The sequence below is a fragment of the Hemitrygon akajei genome, chromosome 5, assembly GCF_048418815.1.
Source record: "Hemitrygon akajei chromosome 5, sHemAka1.3, whole genome shotgun sequence".
Classification (NCBI taxonomy): domain Eukaryota; kingdom Metazoa; phylum Chordata; class Chondrichthyes; order Myliobatiformes; family Dasyatidae; genus Hemitrygon; species Hemitrygon akajei.
Genome location: NC_133128.1, coordinates 131,168,382 through 131,188,032, shown reverse-complemented (window position 1 = coordinate 131,188,032; position 19,651 = coordinate 131,168,382). Strand labels below are relative to the sequence as shown.

Below are 19,651 nucleotides of genomic sequence, written 5' to 3'. Positions count from 1 at the left end.
TACCGGTAATTGTAGTCCCCCATACATTGATTGGGGAGCTCATTGATGGGAAGCTAGGATTGGAGGTTCAGCTTTGAGTGTGGTTACAGTCTGGCCCCTTGTATGCAGTGAATTTCACTTGCCAAAAGTGAATATTGTCCAAGTTCTGCTACATGCAGGTGCTCCTTTTTGATGCCACTCAAGCCCTTTGTTCCAACAGAAGACTAATTAATCAGGTTTGTACACCTCTGCCAAAAAGCTTGTTGTGATCAACCTGCCCAGCTGCTCCTCTGCCTGCTCCTTCTCTGCCAAATGTGGATTTCCTGATGTTGGAAGAGTCAAGCCTGCATTTCAGGATGTGCGGGACGCAGCAAACAATACTGATTTGCAATGCTCACCCATCTCTCCAGTTGCTGGAAGCATTGCAGGAGAGCCCACCTGCTCTGTCACATTGCCAGAAAACACTGCTGCGGAACCGGAATCAGAATGGCAAAGAATAGTTCAGCACGATGATAGAGTTTTCGCTGCTGCTCGCATAATAAGCATTGATTTCGGGAATTGTCTTAGACAAACCGGACACTGAAGGAAGCCCTCAATCCTCAGAAGGTCACTGACTGCCCTCTGCTTAGGGAGAAAATGAATTTGTCTCTATCACCTTCCTCACCCAAGGGGTGCTGCAAGTGGCCCTTTGTTGCTAACATCTTACAGACATCACCACAACATCCTATACAAAAGCCCTTATCAGTATAGCAGACAGGTTTACATCAACATATTGTAGAAAAGGTTACTATGTTTTATGAAAATTATTTGCTTTTTGAGTTGTACCATACATGTTAGAAAGTCCAAAGGAATGTATTCCATGATTAATTTATGCCAACCAGAAAGTCCAGGGGCCTTATCGGATATCCAACAAAGTAAAATGTTCTTCCTCGCACAAAAGTCAGAATGTTATAGAGTTTTTTCTGATGTGCATTAATAATACGACTGCTAAGTAAGCCTAAGACACTGGGTCCAGTTCAAGCTCCATCTTCAGAATCTTTTCCATTTCACCCAAAATATCACTCCAGTATGCCTGAAGTTTGGGACAAGTCCAAAAATAATGGGTGAGAGTCCCAGTATTTCCTTTACTTTTTCCTTCTTTATAATGTATTGTATTGAACTGCTGCTGCTAAGGTAACAGATCTCACAACACAAGCCAGTGATAATAAACCTGATTTTGATTCTGTTGTGCCATCAGTGAACTTAATGCTTTGGACTGCACTGCATCTACCAGTGCAGTCATGTGTGAACGGTGTGAAGAGCAGTGGGCTGAACCTGCAGCCCAGGGGAGCACCGGTGCTCAGTGTGATCGAGCTGGAGATGTTTCGCCCAACACAGACCGGCTGTGGCCTTTCTGCCAAGAAGTCCAGGATGCAGTTACAGAGAGAAGTTTTGAGACCTATTGAGGACAGTTTACCCAGCATCTTCTGCGGGGTGATCAAATCAGATGCCGAGCTGAAGTCAGTAAAAAGCATCCTGCCATATGAGGCACTATTTTCCAGGGGTGACAGGATGGAGTAGAATACGGAGGCTATGGCAAAATCAGTGGACCGATTTGAACAATAAGCAAATTGCAAAAGGTCCAATGTAGCAGGAAGATGTAATAATCTCTAAATGGTCTCCCATTTTGGCCCTTTAGCTCTCTTGGTCCATTGTAGGGCGACGTAATTGGGGAAAATGTGCATAATTCACAACCACTGACATTGACTTGGGTTTCACTTTAAGAGGCTGGTCTGACGTGATGACATTGTTACATGAAGATTTTAGCTCGCTTTGGTGTTTCAGGTTTTGGAGTTCAGTAAATTGTGTTGCCTAGTTTCACTCAGCATAAAACACCTCAGTTTGCTTAATTGCAAAATCCTAAATTAGTGACCCCAATGCTCTTGGACATTTCCAGAGTTATCGAACATGTCATGTCAGCCAACACAATCACTTTGAAACTGCTGGAGTTTTGGGAGCAGAATGCCATCGCTGAGGCCCAGTTCGATCTGTGAGATATCTCTGTGGGCGACACCAAATCCTACTACATGGTAGCATTGCTCAGCGATTCCACAGTAGTGAGGGTGGAGAGTCTGCTTGAAGCTCATGAACATGATAAATACCAATCGCTGAAAACTCACCTTCGTAGACTATCCATGTCTGAGCACATCAAACAGGTGTTGTCCTTGCCTGGTCTCAGCAATGCTCGGCCTTCAGAGTTAGTGGACCACATTCCGTCTCTCCTGGGAAATCACCATCCTTGTTTTATTTTTAAAGAACTCTTCATGCAGCAAATGCGATCAAGTTCACATAGCCCTCACTAATACACCCATGTTGGACTTTAGGGAGCTTGCTAAAATGGCTGATAGTCTGCTCTCAGCTAGGCAGTGATGCACCATTCCTCCTATCTCTACCTCAGTAAGCCTGGTCAGCAAAGGCTCCCAACACTAGGATGCCCGTGGCTGCGAAACAGACATCGCCAGGTCGGTGTGGTACAGACGCTAGGAAGCGCTGACCACCTTTGAGCTTTGACAGTGCCAGTGCATCGGGACATCAGAAGTCTGTGAACACCGTTCTTCATGGACACCATTTCAAGGCCACACTTCCTGTGTGACACGGGTGCTCATGTGGGTGTGCTGCCAGCATTGCCTATCGATGAGAAGGCATAGAGTGATGAAACCTCACTGGAAGCCAGCAACAACAGCAGGATCCAGACTTATGGGACATGGCAGGAGACACTGCTTCTGTGGGCAACATTACACATGGAACATCATCCTGGCTAAAGTGGCTAGACCTCTGCTTGGTGCAGATGTCCTGTGTGCCCAAGGACTATTAGTTGAAAAGAATTGCCGGCTTGTAGATTTCAAGGACTTTGTGTAGTTAACATGCTCTCCCAGTAAGTTCCCCATAACAACTCTAGAAGCGCAACCTCATGTGAGTTTACTCGACTGTGGGCGAATTCCCAATCCTCAGCAAGCCCACATTCTCCACTACAGTCACAAGACATGGGGTCGAGAACCACATTCCCACAACTGGCCCACCAGTCCATGCCTGAGCGGGTAGACTGGACCCTGAAAAGCTGGCAACTGCGAAGCTGAGTTTGCCAATGTGGAAAGACTTGGCATTGTGTGCTGGTCGAATGGACCCTGGTCTTCACCCCTCCAGATGGTCCCCAAGTCCGATGGTGGTTGCCACCCATGTGGACATTACTAACACCTTAGCGAGGTCAGCACCCCTGATTGTTACTCAGTCCCACACATTAAAGTCTTTTTGGCACATTTAGCCAGAAAGTTATTTTTTTCCAAAATTGATCTAGTTAGGGGCTACCAACTGGTGCCTGTGTGCTCAGATGACATTCCCAAAATAGCTGTGATGACTCCATTTGGCCTCTGAGTTGCTGCACATGCCGTTTGGTCTGAGCAATGCAGTACAGACTTTCCAACGGCTGACAGACTCTGTATTAAAAAACTTGGATTTCTTTTTGTTCACCTGGATGACATACTAGTCACCAGTGCATCCAAATCCAAACATGTATCCCATCTCCACACACTTTTTGATCCCTAAGCCAACACAGGTTGACTATTGACCCTGCTAAATGCCAGTTTGGGTTGACAACCATTGACTTTCTCAGCCATCGCATGTCTGCAGAAGGCGCAAAATCCCTCTCATCAAAAGTAGCCGCTATTATGGATTTTCCACCACCACACACTACTAAAAACCACAGGAATTTTTAGATATGGTGAATTTCTGTCACCATGAGCTGCTGAGCTTGTGCTCCCCCTGTACAACATACTTAAGCACAATAACCCAGTGAAGTGCTTGATGGTCAGCGGAGATGACCAGGGCAGTTAATTATACCAAGTGAGTTCTTTCCAACATGACCCTACTGGCACAGCCACTCCCCAGTGCACCCATAGCCATTGCAACTGACGCTTCAGACTGTGCTGTGGGTGCTGTTGGTTGGAGGCGTGTGGCAGCTGCTGGCCTTTTTCAGTCACAGCTCCATCCCCCCGAAAGGAAGCACAGAATGTTTGACAATGAGCTCCCCTGTCTCCATTTGGCTTTCCACCCTTTTTGTTTTCTTCTAGATGGTCGCCATTTTACAGGACTTGTTGGCCACAGATCCCTCATGCACCTGATGGCCAAAATTTCAGCCCTTTGGTCTGCAGGGCAGCAACACCCCCTGGCCTACAAATCCAAGTTTACTACTGATAGACAACACATCAAGGGAAAAAATAATGCCAATTGTCTCTCAGAGCCAGCCATTGAGGCCGTACGCCTAGGGGTTGATTATGCTGGCATGGCAACTGACCAGGTTACTGACCCCAAGGTCCAGGCTTACCGAACATCAGTCACGGGCCTGCAGTTGGCTGACATTAAGTTCGAGGAAGCTGGGTTTTCTCTGTGCAATGTCTCAACCGGTCTCCCTCGCCCCATCGTGCCCATCAGCTGGAGACGGACTGTTTTCAACCCTGTACATGGCCTCTCACATCCGGGCCAGAAGGCCTCACAGAAACTGTTTGTACTGAAGTTTCTGTGGCATGGCCTCAGAAAGGACGTGCCTGATTGGACTGCGAGTGAGTTGGTATACAGGCAGCCGTTACATGACTTCATTCCTGATGCCATGACCATCTGGTCAGCCTCTCAACAGCGTTCCAGCCTCCTCAGTAAATTCAATTCCTTTTCACCTTTTCCTACCTCCCCCCATGGTGTACAGCACTCTTGGGTTCCTGTTGACCTACGTTCCACCTCATTTGTTTTTGTCCGCCATGACACACATCAACGTCCCCTTAGTCATGGCCCGTTCGGTGTTTTGGAATGGGGGGAAAAGAATGAAGAGACTTTTATCATAGATAAGAGGAGTAAACCAGAACTTATTTTGGTTGATCGTTTTAAACCAGCCCACCAGGAATTGGAGTATTCTGCTACCATGCCCCTGACATCACAAAATGACCATGAGTGTGTCAACATATCTCTGGATGAGCCCGAGGCACCAGCGGTTCCTCCAGCCGTGGAACACAGCTCGTGAGCCAGGCAGCTCATCCAAGCTCCCAACAGGCTCATAATGCTGGCTTTGCTGAATTCTAGGGGGTGGTGGTGCCTGTGTAGGGTGACGTAATTGGGAGAAATAAACACAATTCACAACCACTGACCTTGAGTTGCGGTTTCGCTTTAAGAGTCTGGTCTGATAACGTTGTTATGTAGGGATTTTCAGCGCGCTTTTCTGTTTCAGGTTTTGGAGTTCACTAAAATGTGTTAGGGGTTCCAATAAGCATTAATCGCCTCACTTCGTTTTATTTGCAAAAACCTAAACAATCCTCTCTGTCTCATTTCATAATTCCAAACCTTCCCCTTGTTTGGACACACAGGAGATTGCATTCTTTGACCCAAAGCACTGACAGTGACTTACCCTCTCACACACGCTGCTCAGCTCAATGAGATCTTCGAGGATGCTGCTTGCTGGTCTCCTTAACCTGTGCTGGCTAACAATATAGTCCCATTTTCCCCTTGGTTCCTGATGCTCATGCCATCTCTGCAACTTAGAAACTTGACCCATTTATACTGACCTAAACAACTCTATCAGATATAATCTTCAATACTGGGAGTTATAAACTCTTAGGGGCTCCATTTATTTTCAGTAGAAACATCTGCATCACAGTCTTTTGATAATTTCATAAATTATCTCCATTATCAGAATGAGCATTGCAAAGTTTCATTCCAATTAAAATCAGATTGAATTAAGTCTGTGAATTACAGGATTAAAATTTAGCTTTGCTCAAAAGTACTTTGTTGATGAATTTCCATTTTCTCTTCCAGAGAACTCACCCTAGCATCTATATTCACACATGGTGCTAGTTACAGTGAGGGTATCCAGTGAATCTATGCTGCATTTCCTCAGAATCTATACATCTTTCCTCAAATGCTGTGCCCAGAATTGTCTCTCCAGATCTTCACAAGTTTGTAGCATAACTTTTAACCCAGTTCAGTCTTTTTAAAATAAGCCACAAACAGGAGAGAATCTGCAGATGCTGGAAATCCGAGCAACACACACAAAATGCTGGAGGAACTCAGCAGACCAGGCAGCATCTATGGAAAAGAGTACAGTCGAAGGGTCTCGGTCCGAAACATCGACTGTACTCTTTTCCATAATGCTAGCAAACATGCTGAGTTCCTCCAGCATTTTGTGTGTGTTTCTTAAAAGAAGTGACAGCATTCAATTAATTATTATGATTATTCACATTTCATAGACTGAAAATCAGGTACATTGCTTCCAAGCACTTGTGGTGCCATAATAGCTTAGCAGGTAGTGCAACATTATTACAGCTTGGTGTTCTGGAGTTTGGAGTTTGATTCCAGTGCTGTCTGCGAGGAGTTTGTACGTTCTCCCCATGAACCACGTGTTTCCTCCCACCGTCCAAAGACATACCAGTTAGCAGGTGAATTGGTCATTGTAAATTGTCCTGTGATTAGGCTGGGGTTCGCTAGGTGGCTTGTTGGGCTGGAAGGACCCGTTCCGCGCTGTAGCTCCAAATCAGTGTCTTTGGACCTCCATTGCTTCACATTTTGTACAATTTAGGAAGTCCTTTCTCCTGTCACTGCTTGATTCAAAGTGAATGACTTCCTATTTGGCTGAACTGAAATCAATTTCCCTCAGTCCTGCCCACTTGTTCGATGAATAACTGTGTAATTTAATGCTACCATCTACAGTGCCCAGAATCCATCCATCTTTGCCTCATTGGCAAACTCACATTTTGGCATTTTGGCACTTTTAAGTAAGTGCTCACTCTATCTTTTCTGTGTTTCCTGCTGTTCAGCCAAATTGCTAGCTAGGTCAAAAAACTATCATCGATCTCATGAGCTTCACTTTAATCTAAAATTCTCAGAATGACCTATTGAATGACTTCTGGAAGTCCACATAAAATCCAAAGATGTCCATTCTCCTGTCCATTAACTAAATTACCTTCTTAAAGGTTTCAATCAGGTTTTGTCAGCCCTGACGGTTTCAAGCTGACTTTCCTAACAAACTGACAAGTTTCAATGTGTTCAGTCACTCAGTCCTTAATTATAGACAGACATAAAAGCACAACAACAGATATCAGCCTAACTGTTTTATAATTCACTCATTCCTCCCTCCCACTTAAGAAGCAGAGTAATGTTCCAATCTAAGAAAATGGTTTCTGAAGCTAGGATTTTTGCAATACAATAGCAAGCAGATCCACAGTCTTCTGGGACAGAAAATGCAAGTCCCTGAGCTCTGTGTCTCTTTCATTCTGTTACTTTCTTCATCACTGTAATTTTACCTACTTGGAGTTTTGTTGTTCCCAATTCAAAATGATTTTTTTCGGGAGTTCTAACACTGTCCTTTTCCTCAACTGCAATTACTCAAAGTTCGAAGTACAAAAACTTCAAAGTAAAATTATGATCGAAGTACCTTGCGTCATCGCATACAAGCCTGAGATTCATTTCCTTGCGGGCATTCACAGTAAAGAAACACAATAGAATCAGTGAAAAACTATAGACAACAAAGACAAGCAACCAATATGCAAAAGACAACAAATTGTCCAAATACAAAAACAAACAAACAAATAAGTAAATAACTATTGAGAAAATGAGTTGTAGAAACCCAAAAGCGAGTCCATAGGTTGTGGAATCAGTTAGTGAAGTTATCCAGTCTGGTTTCAAGAGCCTAATATTGAAGGGTAATAGCTGTTCCTGAACCTGGTGGTGTAGGTCTTAAGGCTCCTGTACCTCCTTCCGGATGGCAGCAGCGAAACCAGAGCGGAGCCTGGGTGGTGGGGGTCCTTGATGATGGATGCTGCTTTCCTGCAACAAAGCTCCGTGTAGATGTGCTCAAAGCCAGGGAGGACTTTACCTTTGATGAACTCAGCTGTGTCACTATTTTCTGTAGGCTTTTTTTCTCGTTAACAATATAACTAATTCAACAATTACTTTTGTGTTTTTAATATTTCAGTAGTATTTGAGTAATATTGTAAATATATATTTTCAAAGGTATATTTAATGTCAGAGAAATGTATACAATATACATCCTGAAAGTCTTTTTCTTCGCAGACATCCACAAAAACAGAAAAGTGCCCCAAAGAATGAATGACCGTTAAATGCTAGAACCCCAAAGCTCCCCCTCCCATGCATAAGCAGCATCAAAGCAATGACCCCCCCCACCAGCAAAAAAGCATTGGCACCCTCCCCCAAGCACTCAAGCGTGCAGCAAAGCATCAATAAAGACACAGACTTGCAGTGCCCGAAAGACTACTCGTTCACCCGGTATTCAACATACCACAGGCTCTCTCTCTCTCCCTAATAAGAGAAAAAGAGGTGTCCCTATCTCACAGCGAGAGGGGAGACATAACAAACAACTCGCTGATTTACTATGTCAAAATCTATTGTGTTGCTTTTTCCGAGCTCTGTTTCCAAAGAACTCAGATCTCTGGACACACGGCCAGCAGCTAGCTTGCTGCTTTCAATCTTCCGTCTCCCATGACACACCAGACGGAGGCAGCACCCACCTCCAGAGCCACGAAATCCTGGAACCGTGAAGGGGGCTAATCTTCTAGGCCGCATCTTTGGCCTATGGAAAAGCGGCCAGTAGTGAGACCCCAAGAGCAGGTACCATTCCCGCAAAGAACTGAAGTCAGCGTGTAACTCCAGGTCAGGGTCTTCAAAAGAGCCCCGAAAGGGAAAAATACAGATATTTTGAGTAAGTGTTCTTGTTTCTTTAAATAATTCACTACGGGTCACATGTAAAGATGCGCGAATTGCAAATACCATGATACTACTATGTTAGAAGTGTGCGCCTTGCTTCAAATGAAGTTAGGCTCACATTCCTGGCTCTCTTGTTTTCTTTTCAATTAATTTCAATGTTTTGGAGTTACAAAACGTAACAGTGATGACGAAGAAGTTTTAAATGAACCAGAGACCGCCTGTTGAAGCACAGCGAGACATTCAAGTTTTTAAAAAGTGCATCAAGACATTCAAGTTTGAAACAAATAGCGCAGCACATATTTCTTCAGAAAAGGAAAGATGACTGAGTTTAAAGAAATGGCAGAAAATGGACAAATTTACAGGTTCAAAAGCAGTGAGTACTGGGTGATAATAATCCTGAATTTTAAAAAAATAGAGGTGGCTAGCTACATCAGAAAGATGGATATGTTCAATTTTACAAGAAGCGCCTAGATATTGTATACTGAGTGATTGAGCAGTATTTTAAAACAAATTAAATAGGCAATGAAAAGCCAGTGCCGATTTTGCTGAGTGCACTGGATTTAAAGGCATATAGATTGCTTAGAAGTTTGACTTTTCCAACCAAACTATTCAAAATGAGCTTTGTTAATCTCATGAAAGTAATGCAGGAACATTAAGAACTGAACCCATTACTGACCTCATAACACCTTAGGTTTCATAAATGGAAGGTGAGTCCACTTCAGCATGCACAGATGAATTGAAGAGATTGTCTGAACATTGTCAGTCGGTAATGGGCTTAATGATGAACTGAGAGGTCATTTAGTTTATGGAATCTTGCAATAAAGCATTCAAAAACAGCTCCTAACTGAAGCACAACTTAAATTTAAAAGAGCAGTTGAAATAGCTGTATCAATGGAAACAGCAGACAGAGATACAATTGATCTGCAGTCAGGAATGAAAGTGAGCGTGAACAAAATTGCAATGTCTGAACAGAAACCTGCCTGGCTGAACAAACCGTGTTATGGTTGTGGCTCACATACACCAGAATAATAGAGATTTAAATGCAGAACATGAAGAAAATACAACAAAATAGGACGCATACAAAGAGCACGTCGGCAGACAAAAATAAATGGACTGCACAGTGAAGAGATAAAGATGAGAAGTGAAGTTGCAGTTTCTAAAGAGCCTTAATCTGCATGTTGTTGATGAAAGTTTTGATCGTGATGAGAGTGGCACGAGACTGGGTAGCTTTCAGATTTGCAACGTGAAAACGAACAGGAGCCAAGCAATTTGGATTACACTATAAGTGATGGCAAATTAATCATTCCACAAAATGAGTTTGAACATTTCAAAGATGCTGAACAGAGGTCCACAGATATCCAATTATGAACTGATACTGGAGAAAATGATCACTCCTGTGGAAATGATATTCATAGCGGTGAAATACAACAACTGACAAGCCACATTGGGATTGTATGTGGTAAAAACAGGAGTGCCAGCATTGTGGGGCCGTGATTGGCTGAGACAACTACAACTTGATTGGAAATCCATCCACCATTTGCATGCCACATCCCCCTGCAATAGAGTCACCAAAAGCAAATTAAGAAAGGTACTGAATAGTACCACAGCAGTGCTCAAGGATGATATTGGAAAACTCAGACGTATCAAGGGTAAAATAGTGTTAAATGAAAATGCCACACCCAAGCTTTACCAAGCCCATCTGGTTCATTCCACCATCCGTAAAAAAGTAGCCAGTGAGCTGCATTTCCTGGAGGCTAAAGGAATACTTTCCCAAGTTTGAGTGGAACCCATGAGCAACACCAGTGGTCCCAGTGGCCAAGAATAATAGGTCTGTCAGGATTTGTGGTGAGGTTAAGGTCACCCACAAGTGAGTATTGAAAGTAGATCAATACCTTCTGGCCAGGATAGATGATATCTCTCCAAACCTTTCTGGACGGAAACACTTCAGCAAAGTGGATTTAGCTGAGACCCACCTACAGATGGAAGAAAAGTCCGAAGTTTTGTTCACAATAAATGCTCACAAAGGGCTTTATCACAATAATAGGCTTATGAGTGGCATCGTATCTGTGCTCTGGCAAAAAGCTATGGGCCAGGTGCTCCAAGACTGCCCAGGCACTCAGTGTTACCTGGATGACACCATTGTTACTGGTCAGGATGGTGAGAATCTCAAGCCAGTGTTAAAAAGATTAGAATATTACGGGCTCAGAGCACAACACAACATGTGTTAAACTGTTTAAACCAAGCATCACTTACTGTGGTCACACCATCAACACAGAAGAATTACACAAGAGTGCTGAGAAAAGTCAAGCAGTGGTGGATGCCCCACAGACAAAGGACGTGTCACAGTTGAGGTCCTTTTTAGGATTTGTCAATGACTATAACAGGTTCCTGTCAAACCTGGTGACTGTGCTCCACCCCTTAGAACCCGTTGCTACAGATTGGGAAGAAATGGCAATGGACAAAACAGTTTGAGGTGGATTTCCAAAAGGTAGAGGAAATGGTGAAGTCAGACACTGTATTCGCACATCATGATTCATTTTATCCAGTGAAGCTTTGCCACGCAGTGTTTGAGATGGTCGCACATTCATAAGAAAGGTGTTCAGCGCAGTCAGATCCACTTCCTGCGGTCCCAGAGTCAACTGCTACAACCACCGCACGAAAGGCCCTGGAGCCTGAGATTGTTTCACAGCCTCAACTATCACACAGAGTGATCCCCCTTGTCAGCAAAGACTTTATCCCTCAAGAGTAAGAAATCCTCCACAGAGATTAAATCTTCCGGTCTGAATGGGACAATTTAAAATTTACTATGCTGTGAATGTTTGTATATAGTAGTTTATGGCTAAGCAGGGAGGAGTGTTGCATATTTAGTAGTTCAGTAGCATTTGAGTAATATTGTAAGAATATTGTTTGATTAAGCATTATTGAAATAATCTGTTATGGGCTATATGTAAGAGTACGTAAGTTGCACACACCATGACACTACCGGGTGATAAATGCATGCCTCACCTCAAATAAAAACAGTTAGATCGGCATTCTCAGCTCTCGTGGTTTGCTTTCAATTAGTTTTTTATGATTTGGAGTTACAAACCATAACAGTTACACCACCTTATGACATCCTGTTACAAATGGCGTACAAAATTACGAAGGATGTAGTTCTGGTAAACGCGTACAGGCTTTTTCCACTGAGGTTGGGTGAGACTAGGACAAGAGGACATGGGTTAAGGGCAATTGGAAAAATATTTAAGGGGAACTTGAGGAGGAACTTCTTTACTCGGAGGATGAGGCGAGTGTGGACTGAGCTGCCAGCAGAGGTGTGGAGGCTGGTGTGACTGAAGAGAAGTTTGAATATGTATGTGAGTGGAGAAGGTATGGAGGGCTACAGTCCAGGAGCATGTTGATGGGAGGAGGCAGAATAATAGTTTAGCATTGACTAGATGGGCCGAAGGGCCAATGTCTGTGCTCTATGACTCCATTCTTAAGTGTCTTAATCAACTACCTTGTATATGACATAATTAATTCCATTTACAAATCAACAGCCTCTTTCAAAGTCCTTATCATTGTCCCTGTAGTTCTTCGATCTGCTGAAGTGTTTAATCTTTTGGGGGATTTTTATCTTGTTATTTATGCAGGTCGGACCCAGCCACTTCATATTTAACACCTCCAACGGCAAACTGCAATTTGGTACGAAAGGACAGAATAAAAGGCTCTCTACATATTTCTCTATACAGTATATTTTTTGGCCATGCTACAGCATTAGGCAACAATGCATTCAACAGGCGAACTGCATCTGTACTCGGGAGTAGCCCAGTGAATCAATGCTGCCTCTCTCCATAACATCGAAGTCCTGAGCCTTGCACTGCACAAAATACTCCAGCAGAGATCTCGCTGTAGCGTCCAATACACACTGCAACCAGGAGGATATTTTATTCTATATTTTCAGACCCAACACAGCAACAGACCCCTCTGGCCCAGTCCAAGCGCACTGCCCAATTTCACCCATGGGACCAATTAACTTACTAACCCGTACATCTTTGGAATGTGGGAGGAAACTAGGGCACCCAGCGGAAACCCAGACAGTTACGGGGAGAAAGTAGAGTAAAAACTCCTTACAGACAGAGGCAGGAGTTCAACACAGGTCAGGGGCACTGTATAGTATTGTGCTACCGGGTCACCCATTCACCACCAGTATTCATTGTTCCAGGTACCAGAAATACTGATGTCAACATTGGCCTTTGTCATTCATATACCATGTATGTTATTCTATGTACTGAAGTGGCCCTAGTATTGTTCTAAGATATAACCTCACCTCTAATTCTTCTACTGCTTTGCACAGCTTTCTCATGCAGAAGATCACCAATGCTCCAGCTGAGGCTCTGCACCAAAAGCAGACCTGACAGCACCAGATCCAACCTCACTGATCTCAGTCTGGCATATGAAGGGTTACAGTAACACAGTGCCACACTTCAAGCTCGACGAGTGGAAGCGATCCAAGTTTCCTTGTTCTGACCAATATCCAGCTGCCTCTACCTCTGCCAGCAATCCACACATAGAGAATTTGGATCAAATCCATCACAGACGCTGTAAAGGTCATTCGATAACAGTGGCAGTAAAGCACACAGAACTGAACAAGTGCCTTTGCAGCCAGTTTCAAACAAAGGTAACTGTTTCAAACCATTTCAATTCCCTTTCCCATTCCCACACCGACCTGTTCATCTTTGGCTTTCTCCATTGCCACGGTGAGGCCTGACACAAAATGGAGGGGCAACATCACATATTCTGCTGGGTATTCTACAACAGAATCATAGGAACGTTGTATTTTACAAACTTGGGTAACCTTCTGTGCCACCCTACCCTACTCCTTCCCATCCTCCCTCCACTTATTCAATATTTCAGTAATATTTGAATATATTGTAAATGTATTGTTTGATTAAGCATCCTCTGTTTACATAATTCAATATGGGTTCTATATAAGAGTACACAAATGGCACACGTCATTATGCCTCCACGTCATATGCGAGCGCCTCACTAAAAGAAGGAACCAAGAGCACGAGTGTCCCCAGACTCCTGTGTTTTCCTTTTGATTTGTCTCAGGAGCTACAAATCATAACACTCGCCTTTTTATCCCATGGCAGAAGATTCTCCAGATTAAACAAGAATCAAGCCTAAAGTTAAGTAAAGAATTAAAAGACAGATGAGAGATCAGCAGCCCAATGTTTGCCCGATTGGGGTTAGGATTTAGAATTCATTTATGTAACGTCAGTCAAAATCACACTGAAATCATCATGACAATGTGCTTTCTTTCTAAGTATCATTCTTATTGTCATCCTTCGATGCTCTTTGGTTTTACACGCAGTGGTCAACAGAGATCTTGTATTTCCATTAAAACTTTCCATTGATTTATTGGCTCCGTTGCCTTTGACAACCTTCCAGTCACAGTTCGAAAAGAACCAGTGCAGAGTGAGCAGAATTCCATCCCGCCAGCTCGAGGCAGCGAAGCTCGGTGAGGGAATGTAAAACCAATTGAGCCAGGAGGGATAGAGGTTTTGGGACAGTAAGAAAGAGCATATGCCAAATTTAGACAGCAATTGTGGTAATAAAAATTCCGAGCCGATTGGAGATGGGCCTTTGAGAGCAATGCAGGCAATATTCCAGGAAGAAGAATAAGCCAAAGGGAAGGAAGTACAGAGAGAAGCCAAAATGGGGGAGAATGTGGCAAAGCCACAGTGGGAGGCAGAAAATCTGAGGTGGGGGTGTGCTTGAAATAACAAAATTACAATGGGATGTAGAAGTTACAAGGTTTTCTCATGATTGTAATAGCTGTCATCGTGAGTAGAAAAGTTATTATGTCACAGCTAAGGCAAGAATTGAGATGCAGTATGTCCTCTGGGGACAAAATTGTCCTATTTGGAAAAGAAGTCCACAGTTCCCTTGGGGAGGTGTTAGGTTCTATTAATTGTATTATTTGAGTTCATACAGCGGGATGGCTTGGCAGCTAAAGTTCAACCAAGGAAGCTGATAAAAGATGACAAGGTCTCACTCCATGTCAGTGGAGTTTATATACATGGGGAGCTTGTTCATTTGATTGAATCACACATGTACAGTTACCTGAGTTTAGAAGACAGACAAAAATCTGTCATTCAGTCCAATTAGTGCATGGTCCTCTCTTTATCCAGCTAGATCAATCAAAATGTAAAATTTCAAGCTACCATTAAAATGTATTTGCTAATTGCACAAACTACTCTACATGTTTATCAACATCCCTGTGTGTTACATTAACACTAATGAGATAGCTGTAGAAATCGAACAGATTGTTAGTGGCCTGTTGTCAAATGCATTCAGAGTACCTTATATTCTCCTTACAACTGCAGCCGTTGTAAAGGGCACTTACCCTCCAGTGGCTGAATAGCAGATATAAAATGTTAGTCGAATCATTGCAATTTAATTTAATCTTGCCTTAATGAAGTGTGGTGAGCTGATTGGACAGCTACATGCTGAGCTAAAATTATCTAAATAATCAAAGCCTTTAGGTCAATATTTGCAGAAATTCCTTAACTGATGGCCGGAACAAAAGAGGGTTGATCCATGAAGAACAATGTCCTTTATCCCCACTAATATCAGTCCTGTGTTCTACTACATCAGAAATTCAAAAATAAATCACTGCTATTTTGTCACTAATTACCTACTGGGTTTTGAGATGTCAGAAAACAGCTTGTAGATCTGTGTAATTACTGTTGCGATTTGAGGAATTCAACAGGAATGCCAAAGAAAGAGTATCACCCAATAATCCAATTTTAACATTGGTGTATTCTCTCAGTGGCCACTTTAATTGTAAACCTGTGCACCTGCTCATCAATGCAAGTGTCTAATCAGCTAATCATGTGACAGCAACTCAATACATAACAGCGTGCAGACATGGTCAAGAGGTTCAGTTGTAGTTCAGACCAAACATCAGAATGGGGAAGAAATGTGATCTAAGTGATTTTGGCCATTGAATGATAGTTGGTACCAGATGGGGTGGTTTGAGTATCTCAGAAAATGCTGATCTTCTGGGATTTTCATGCACAACAGTCTCTAGAGTTTACAGAGAATGGAGCGAGAAACAAAAAACATCAAATGAGCAGCAGTTCTATGGGTGAAAGCCCCGTGTTGATGAGATTTCAAAGGAGAATGGGCAGACTGGCTCAAGATAACAGGCAGGTGAGAGTAACTCAAATATCCTGAGTTGCAAAAGAGCTTCTCTGAATGCACAACACATCGAACCTTGAAGTGGGTGGGCTTCAGCAGCAGAAAGCTACAAACCTACGCTCAGTAGTAGGGGTTCTTAATAAAGTAGCCACTAAGTCTATACTGGTTAGTGTCCTTGTGCTCTTCTTAAAATATCTCATGGGATTTTCTTTGCCCAAATGAGTTTTATTCATAAAAAGATATATATACTTGATATGCAACACAGTCAGTGCAAATCTGTCAAGATTCAAGGTAACTCATTACATGTAAATTGAAACATACAGCAAAGTGCATCTTTTGCAATAACAATCAAGGGAGCTGGGGGCAGGCTGCTAGTGTCACCATGTATTCCGGCAACTAAATAGTATTCCTGTCCTGCTTGGCAGAATTCCTTACATTGAATGTGCTTTCACATCAAAACACTTCACTTGCAATGCATCAACATCATGTTTCCTTTAAGCCAATACACAGTGGAGGGTTGGAGTGGCTGTTACCCAGTGTCCATTGGCGGCAGAATCCTATAGTGCCCTCCTTCCCCACAAAGCCTCGGCATTGACCGCACCAAATGTCTGCACATACACCAGCAGCATGGATCGTGTCATTCAGAAGCGTCCCCTTATCTCATTGTACCTGAAAGCCAACATTTTCGACAAACAAAATTCGTTTTTCACTGAGCTGATTGACCTACCAGCAGCAATTGATATCTGTCTCATTAGTGTCGTGGGAACAGCCCGTAGGTCAGAGTCATAAACACAGGACATTTTGCAGACGCTGGAAACTCAGAGCAACACACACACAATGCAGGAGGAGCTCAGCAGGTCAGGCAGTGTCTATGGAGATGAATAAATAGTCGACGATTTGGGCCAAGACCAAAACCTGATGAACGTTCTCACCCTGAAATGCCGACGGCTTATTCCTCCCCATAGAAGCTGCCTGACCTGCTGAGTTCCTCCAGCTGTCTGTGTGTGTTTTTGCGTAGCTCAGCGGCCACGACAAGGCCTTTTGCATCCTTGTTTTGGATCTTCTTTGCACATTCACAGTCTATAAAGAGGTGGCTGATGTCTCGTCCAAAGGCAGCGTGAGCTGAGGATGAGACTCCAACCGGGCAGGAAGGACGCATCATACTGCCAGCCAAGCAAGGTCTTGGTGTGTGGTGTGGAGTTCTGACTGAGGTATTCTGCCAAATTTATTTATCAGTCTGATTGGGAATCCATTCCAGGGGATCCATCATGTTTTCCTGCGAGACCTGTAGGATGTTCCATGACCACAGGCTAGAATAGAACTGTGATCAACGGCGTTTTCCTGGAAGGAATTTTCCATGAAAGACAGGTAGTGTGGCCAAGTCCAACTGAGTGAAACAGTGAGAAGACCAATCGGTTTCAGACAGGGAGGACCTGCAGCCTCAGTTTTAACACTTCCTTTAAAATACACCATGGGCAGGGCTCCCTTTTAATCACACTGCAGTGATGATATCAAACATAGAGCGAAGAACACAACAGCACAGTACAGGCCCTTCAGTCCACGATGTTGTGCTGGCCTTTTAACATACTCTGAGATCAATCTAACCCTTCCCCGCAACATAACCCTCCCTTTTTCCATCATCCATGTATCTATCTAATAGCTTCTCAAATGTCCCTAATGTAATCTCCCTCTCGCACCATCCCTGACAGCACGTTGCACGCACCCACCACTCTCTGTAAAGAACATTCCCCCGATAATTTCCTCCAATCACCTTAAGATGATGCTCCTGGGTTGTATAAAACAGAGGTTTTAAATCCCCTTGACCTCGTAACTGCATTGGAATTTAAAACATTGGCCTTCTACTTCACGAGTAAGAGCACAATGAACTAAGCCACGACTGGCATTAACTATATCACGTAAACCAGCAAAGGAGTGAAAAACTGAATACTTTTCAACTTGTTTGGTGGGAGCAGATATAAATTAATGTCTTCTGTCAACACATGCCCTCAATGTCGATAAAACAAAACAGATCGTGGATTACAGGAGGAACGGAGACAGGCTAACCCCTATCGACATCAATGGGACTGTAGTTGAGAGGGTGAGTAACTGCAAGTTCCTCGGCATTCACATCACTGAGGATCTCACCTGGTCTGTACATACCAGCTGTGTGGTGAAAAAAAGCACAACCGCTCCTCTTTCATCGCAGATGCCTGAAGAAGTTTGGTTTGGGCCCCCAAATCCTCAGGACTTTCTACAGAGACACTATCGAGAGTAGCCTGACTGGCTGTCTCATCATGTGGTACGGGAACTGTACTACCCTCAATCACAGGACACTGCAGTGAGTGGTGTTGACATCCCAGTAAATCTGTGGGTGTGAACTTTCCTCTATTCAGAACATTTACAGCAACAGGTGTGTAAAAAGGATCCAGGGGGTCATCAGGGACTTCAGCCACCCCAACCACAAACTTCCGTCTGGCAAGTGGTACCACAGCATTAAGGCCAGGACCAACAGGCTCCGTGATAGCTTCATTCACCAGGCCATAAGAATTATCAATACACATTGATCTGATGAAGGGTCTCAGCCCAAAACGTCGACAGCGCTTCTCCCTATAGATGCTGCCTGGCCTGCTGTGTTCCACCAGCATTTTGTGTGTGTTGCTTGAATTTCCAGCATCTGCAGATTTCCTCGTGTTTGCGTTTCAAACACATTGATCTGATTGTATCTGACTGTACATACATGTATAGAAAGCAATTATGTATACAATCTTAGTGTTTGGGCAATATCCTCCCACATTTCCCCTCTTTATTGCTTCTACATTGCGATAGAGATGCAACATAAAGATTTTTACTCACTGGGATGTAAGAAATAGAATTTTACTATTATTAATATCACAGAGAAGACAGAAATGAGGAGTGTTGCAGGGGTAAGTTTGTGATCCAGGGCTGCAGAAACAAAGAAATCCATTGACTGGTCTCACATCGTACTCATGTGCTATTTGTTCACTTCAGTTACAGCAGAAAAATCATGGTGTATAATGCATTGGAAAGTGCCAGAGACCTTAAACAGAACTTATGGAGTTCTCCGTGTGACTCATCTCACAGTCAGGCGGACGACGATAGGGAGCTGCTGGATCTGCTTTACAAAAGAGAGGAAGCAGATAAAGGATCAGAGGTATGTGAGGTTGCGCTGCCCGGCAGTGAAAAAAAAAATGAGATTAGCACCAAATAATCAAAAGTTATCCAGCACAGAAACGACTCTTCCACCAAGAGGTCCATCCACACCATGTCTACGTTTAGCCAATGGGCCGAATGGCCGAATTCTGTTCCGATGTCTTATGGTCTAAAACACACCAACCCCATGGCCCAAATGCTTTTCTTTAAAGGCTGTAAGAGCAGCTCCCTGTATCACTACCTCGCCAGATAGTCCAAGATACTCACCACAGTGAGTGGAAAAACCAGCTTCTCAGTTCTCCATACTCCACCCTCCACCCACCTCCACAACTGAAAGGAAATTCCCCCCTCCTGTCTGGATCTTATGCTAGCCATCTTAAAATCTATCTTATGTCCTGACCAAGAGTCTAGGCATAAAACATCAACTGTTTATTCCCTTCCATAGAAGAGACAGATGGAATAAGGTGTTGGAAAGTGTATGGTCGTGCACTTCAGTAGAAGGACTAAAGATGCAGACTATTTGTTTTTAAATAGTGAGAAAATTCAGAAGTCAGAGGTGCAAAGGTACTTGGAAGTC

The 19,651-nt window shown here is 43.5% G+C and overlaps 1 protein-coding gene across 1 annotated transcript in view; it reads left to right on the top strand.

Moving 5' to 3' along the window:
- mreg (melanoregulin) overlaps positions 1 to 19,651 on the top strand; it is a 135,986-nt gene that overhangs the window by 85,162 nt on the left and 31,173 nt on the right. Inside the window, exon 4 of the mRNA XM_073044506.1 lies at positions 18,913 to 19,075. Within this exon, the coding sequence (XP_072900607.1) occupies positions 18,913 to 19,075 (163 nt within the window). The remainder of the gene's footprint in view (positions 1 to 18,912; positions 19,076 to 19,651) is intronic.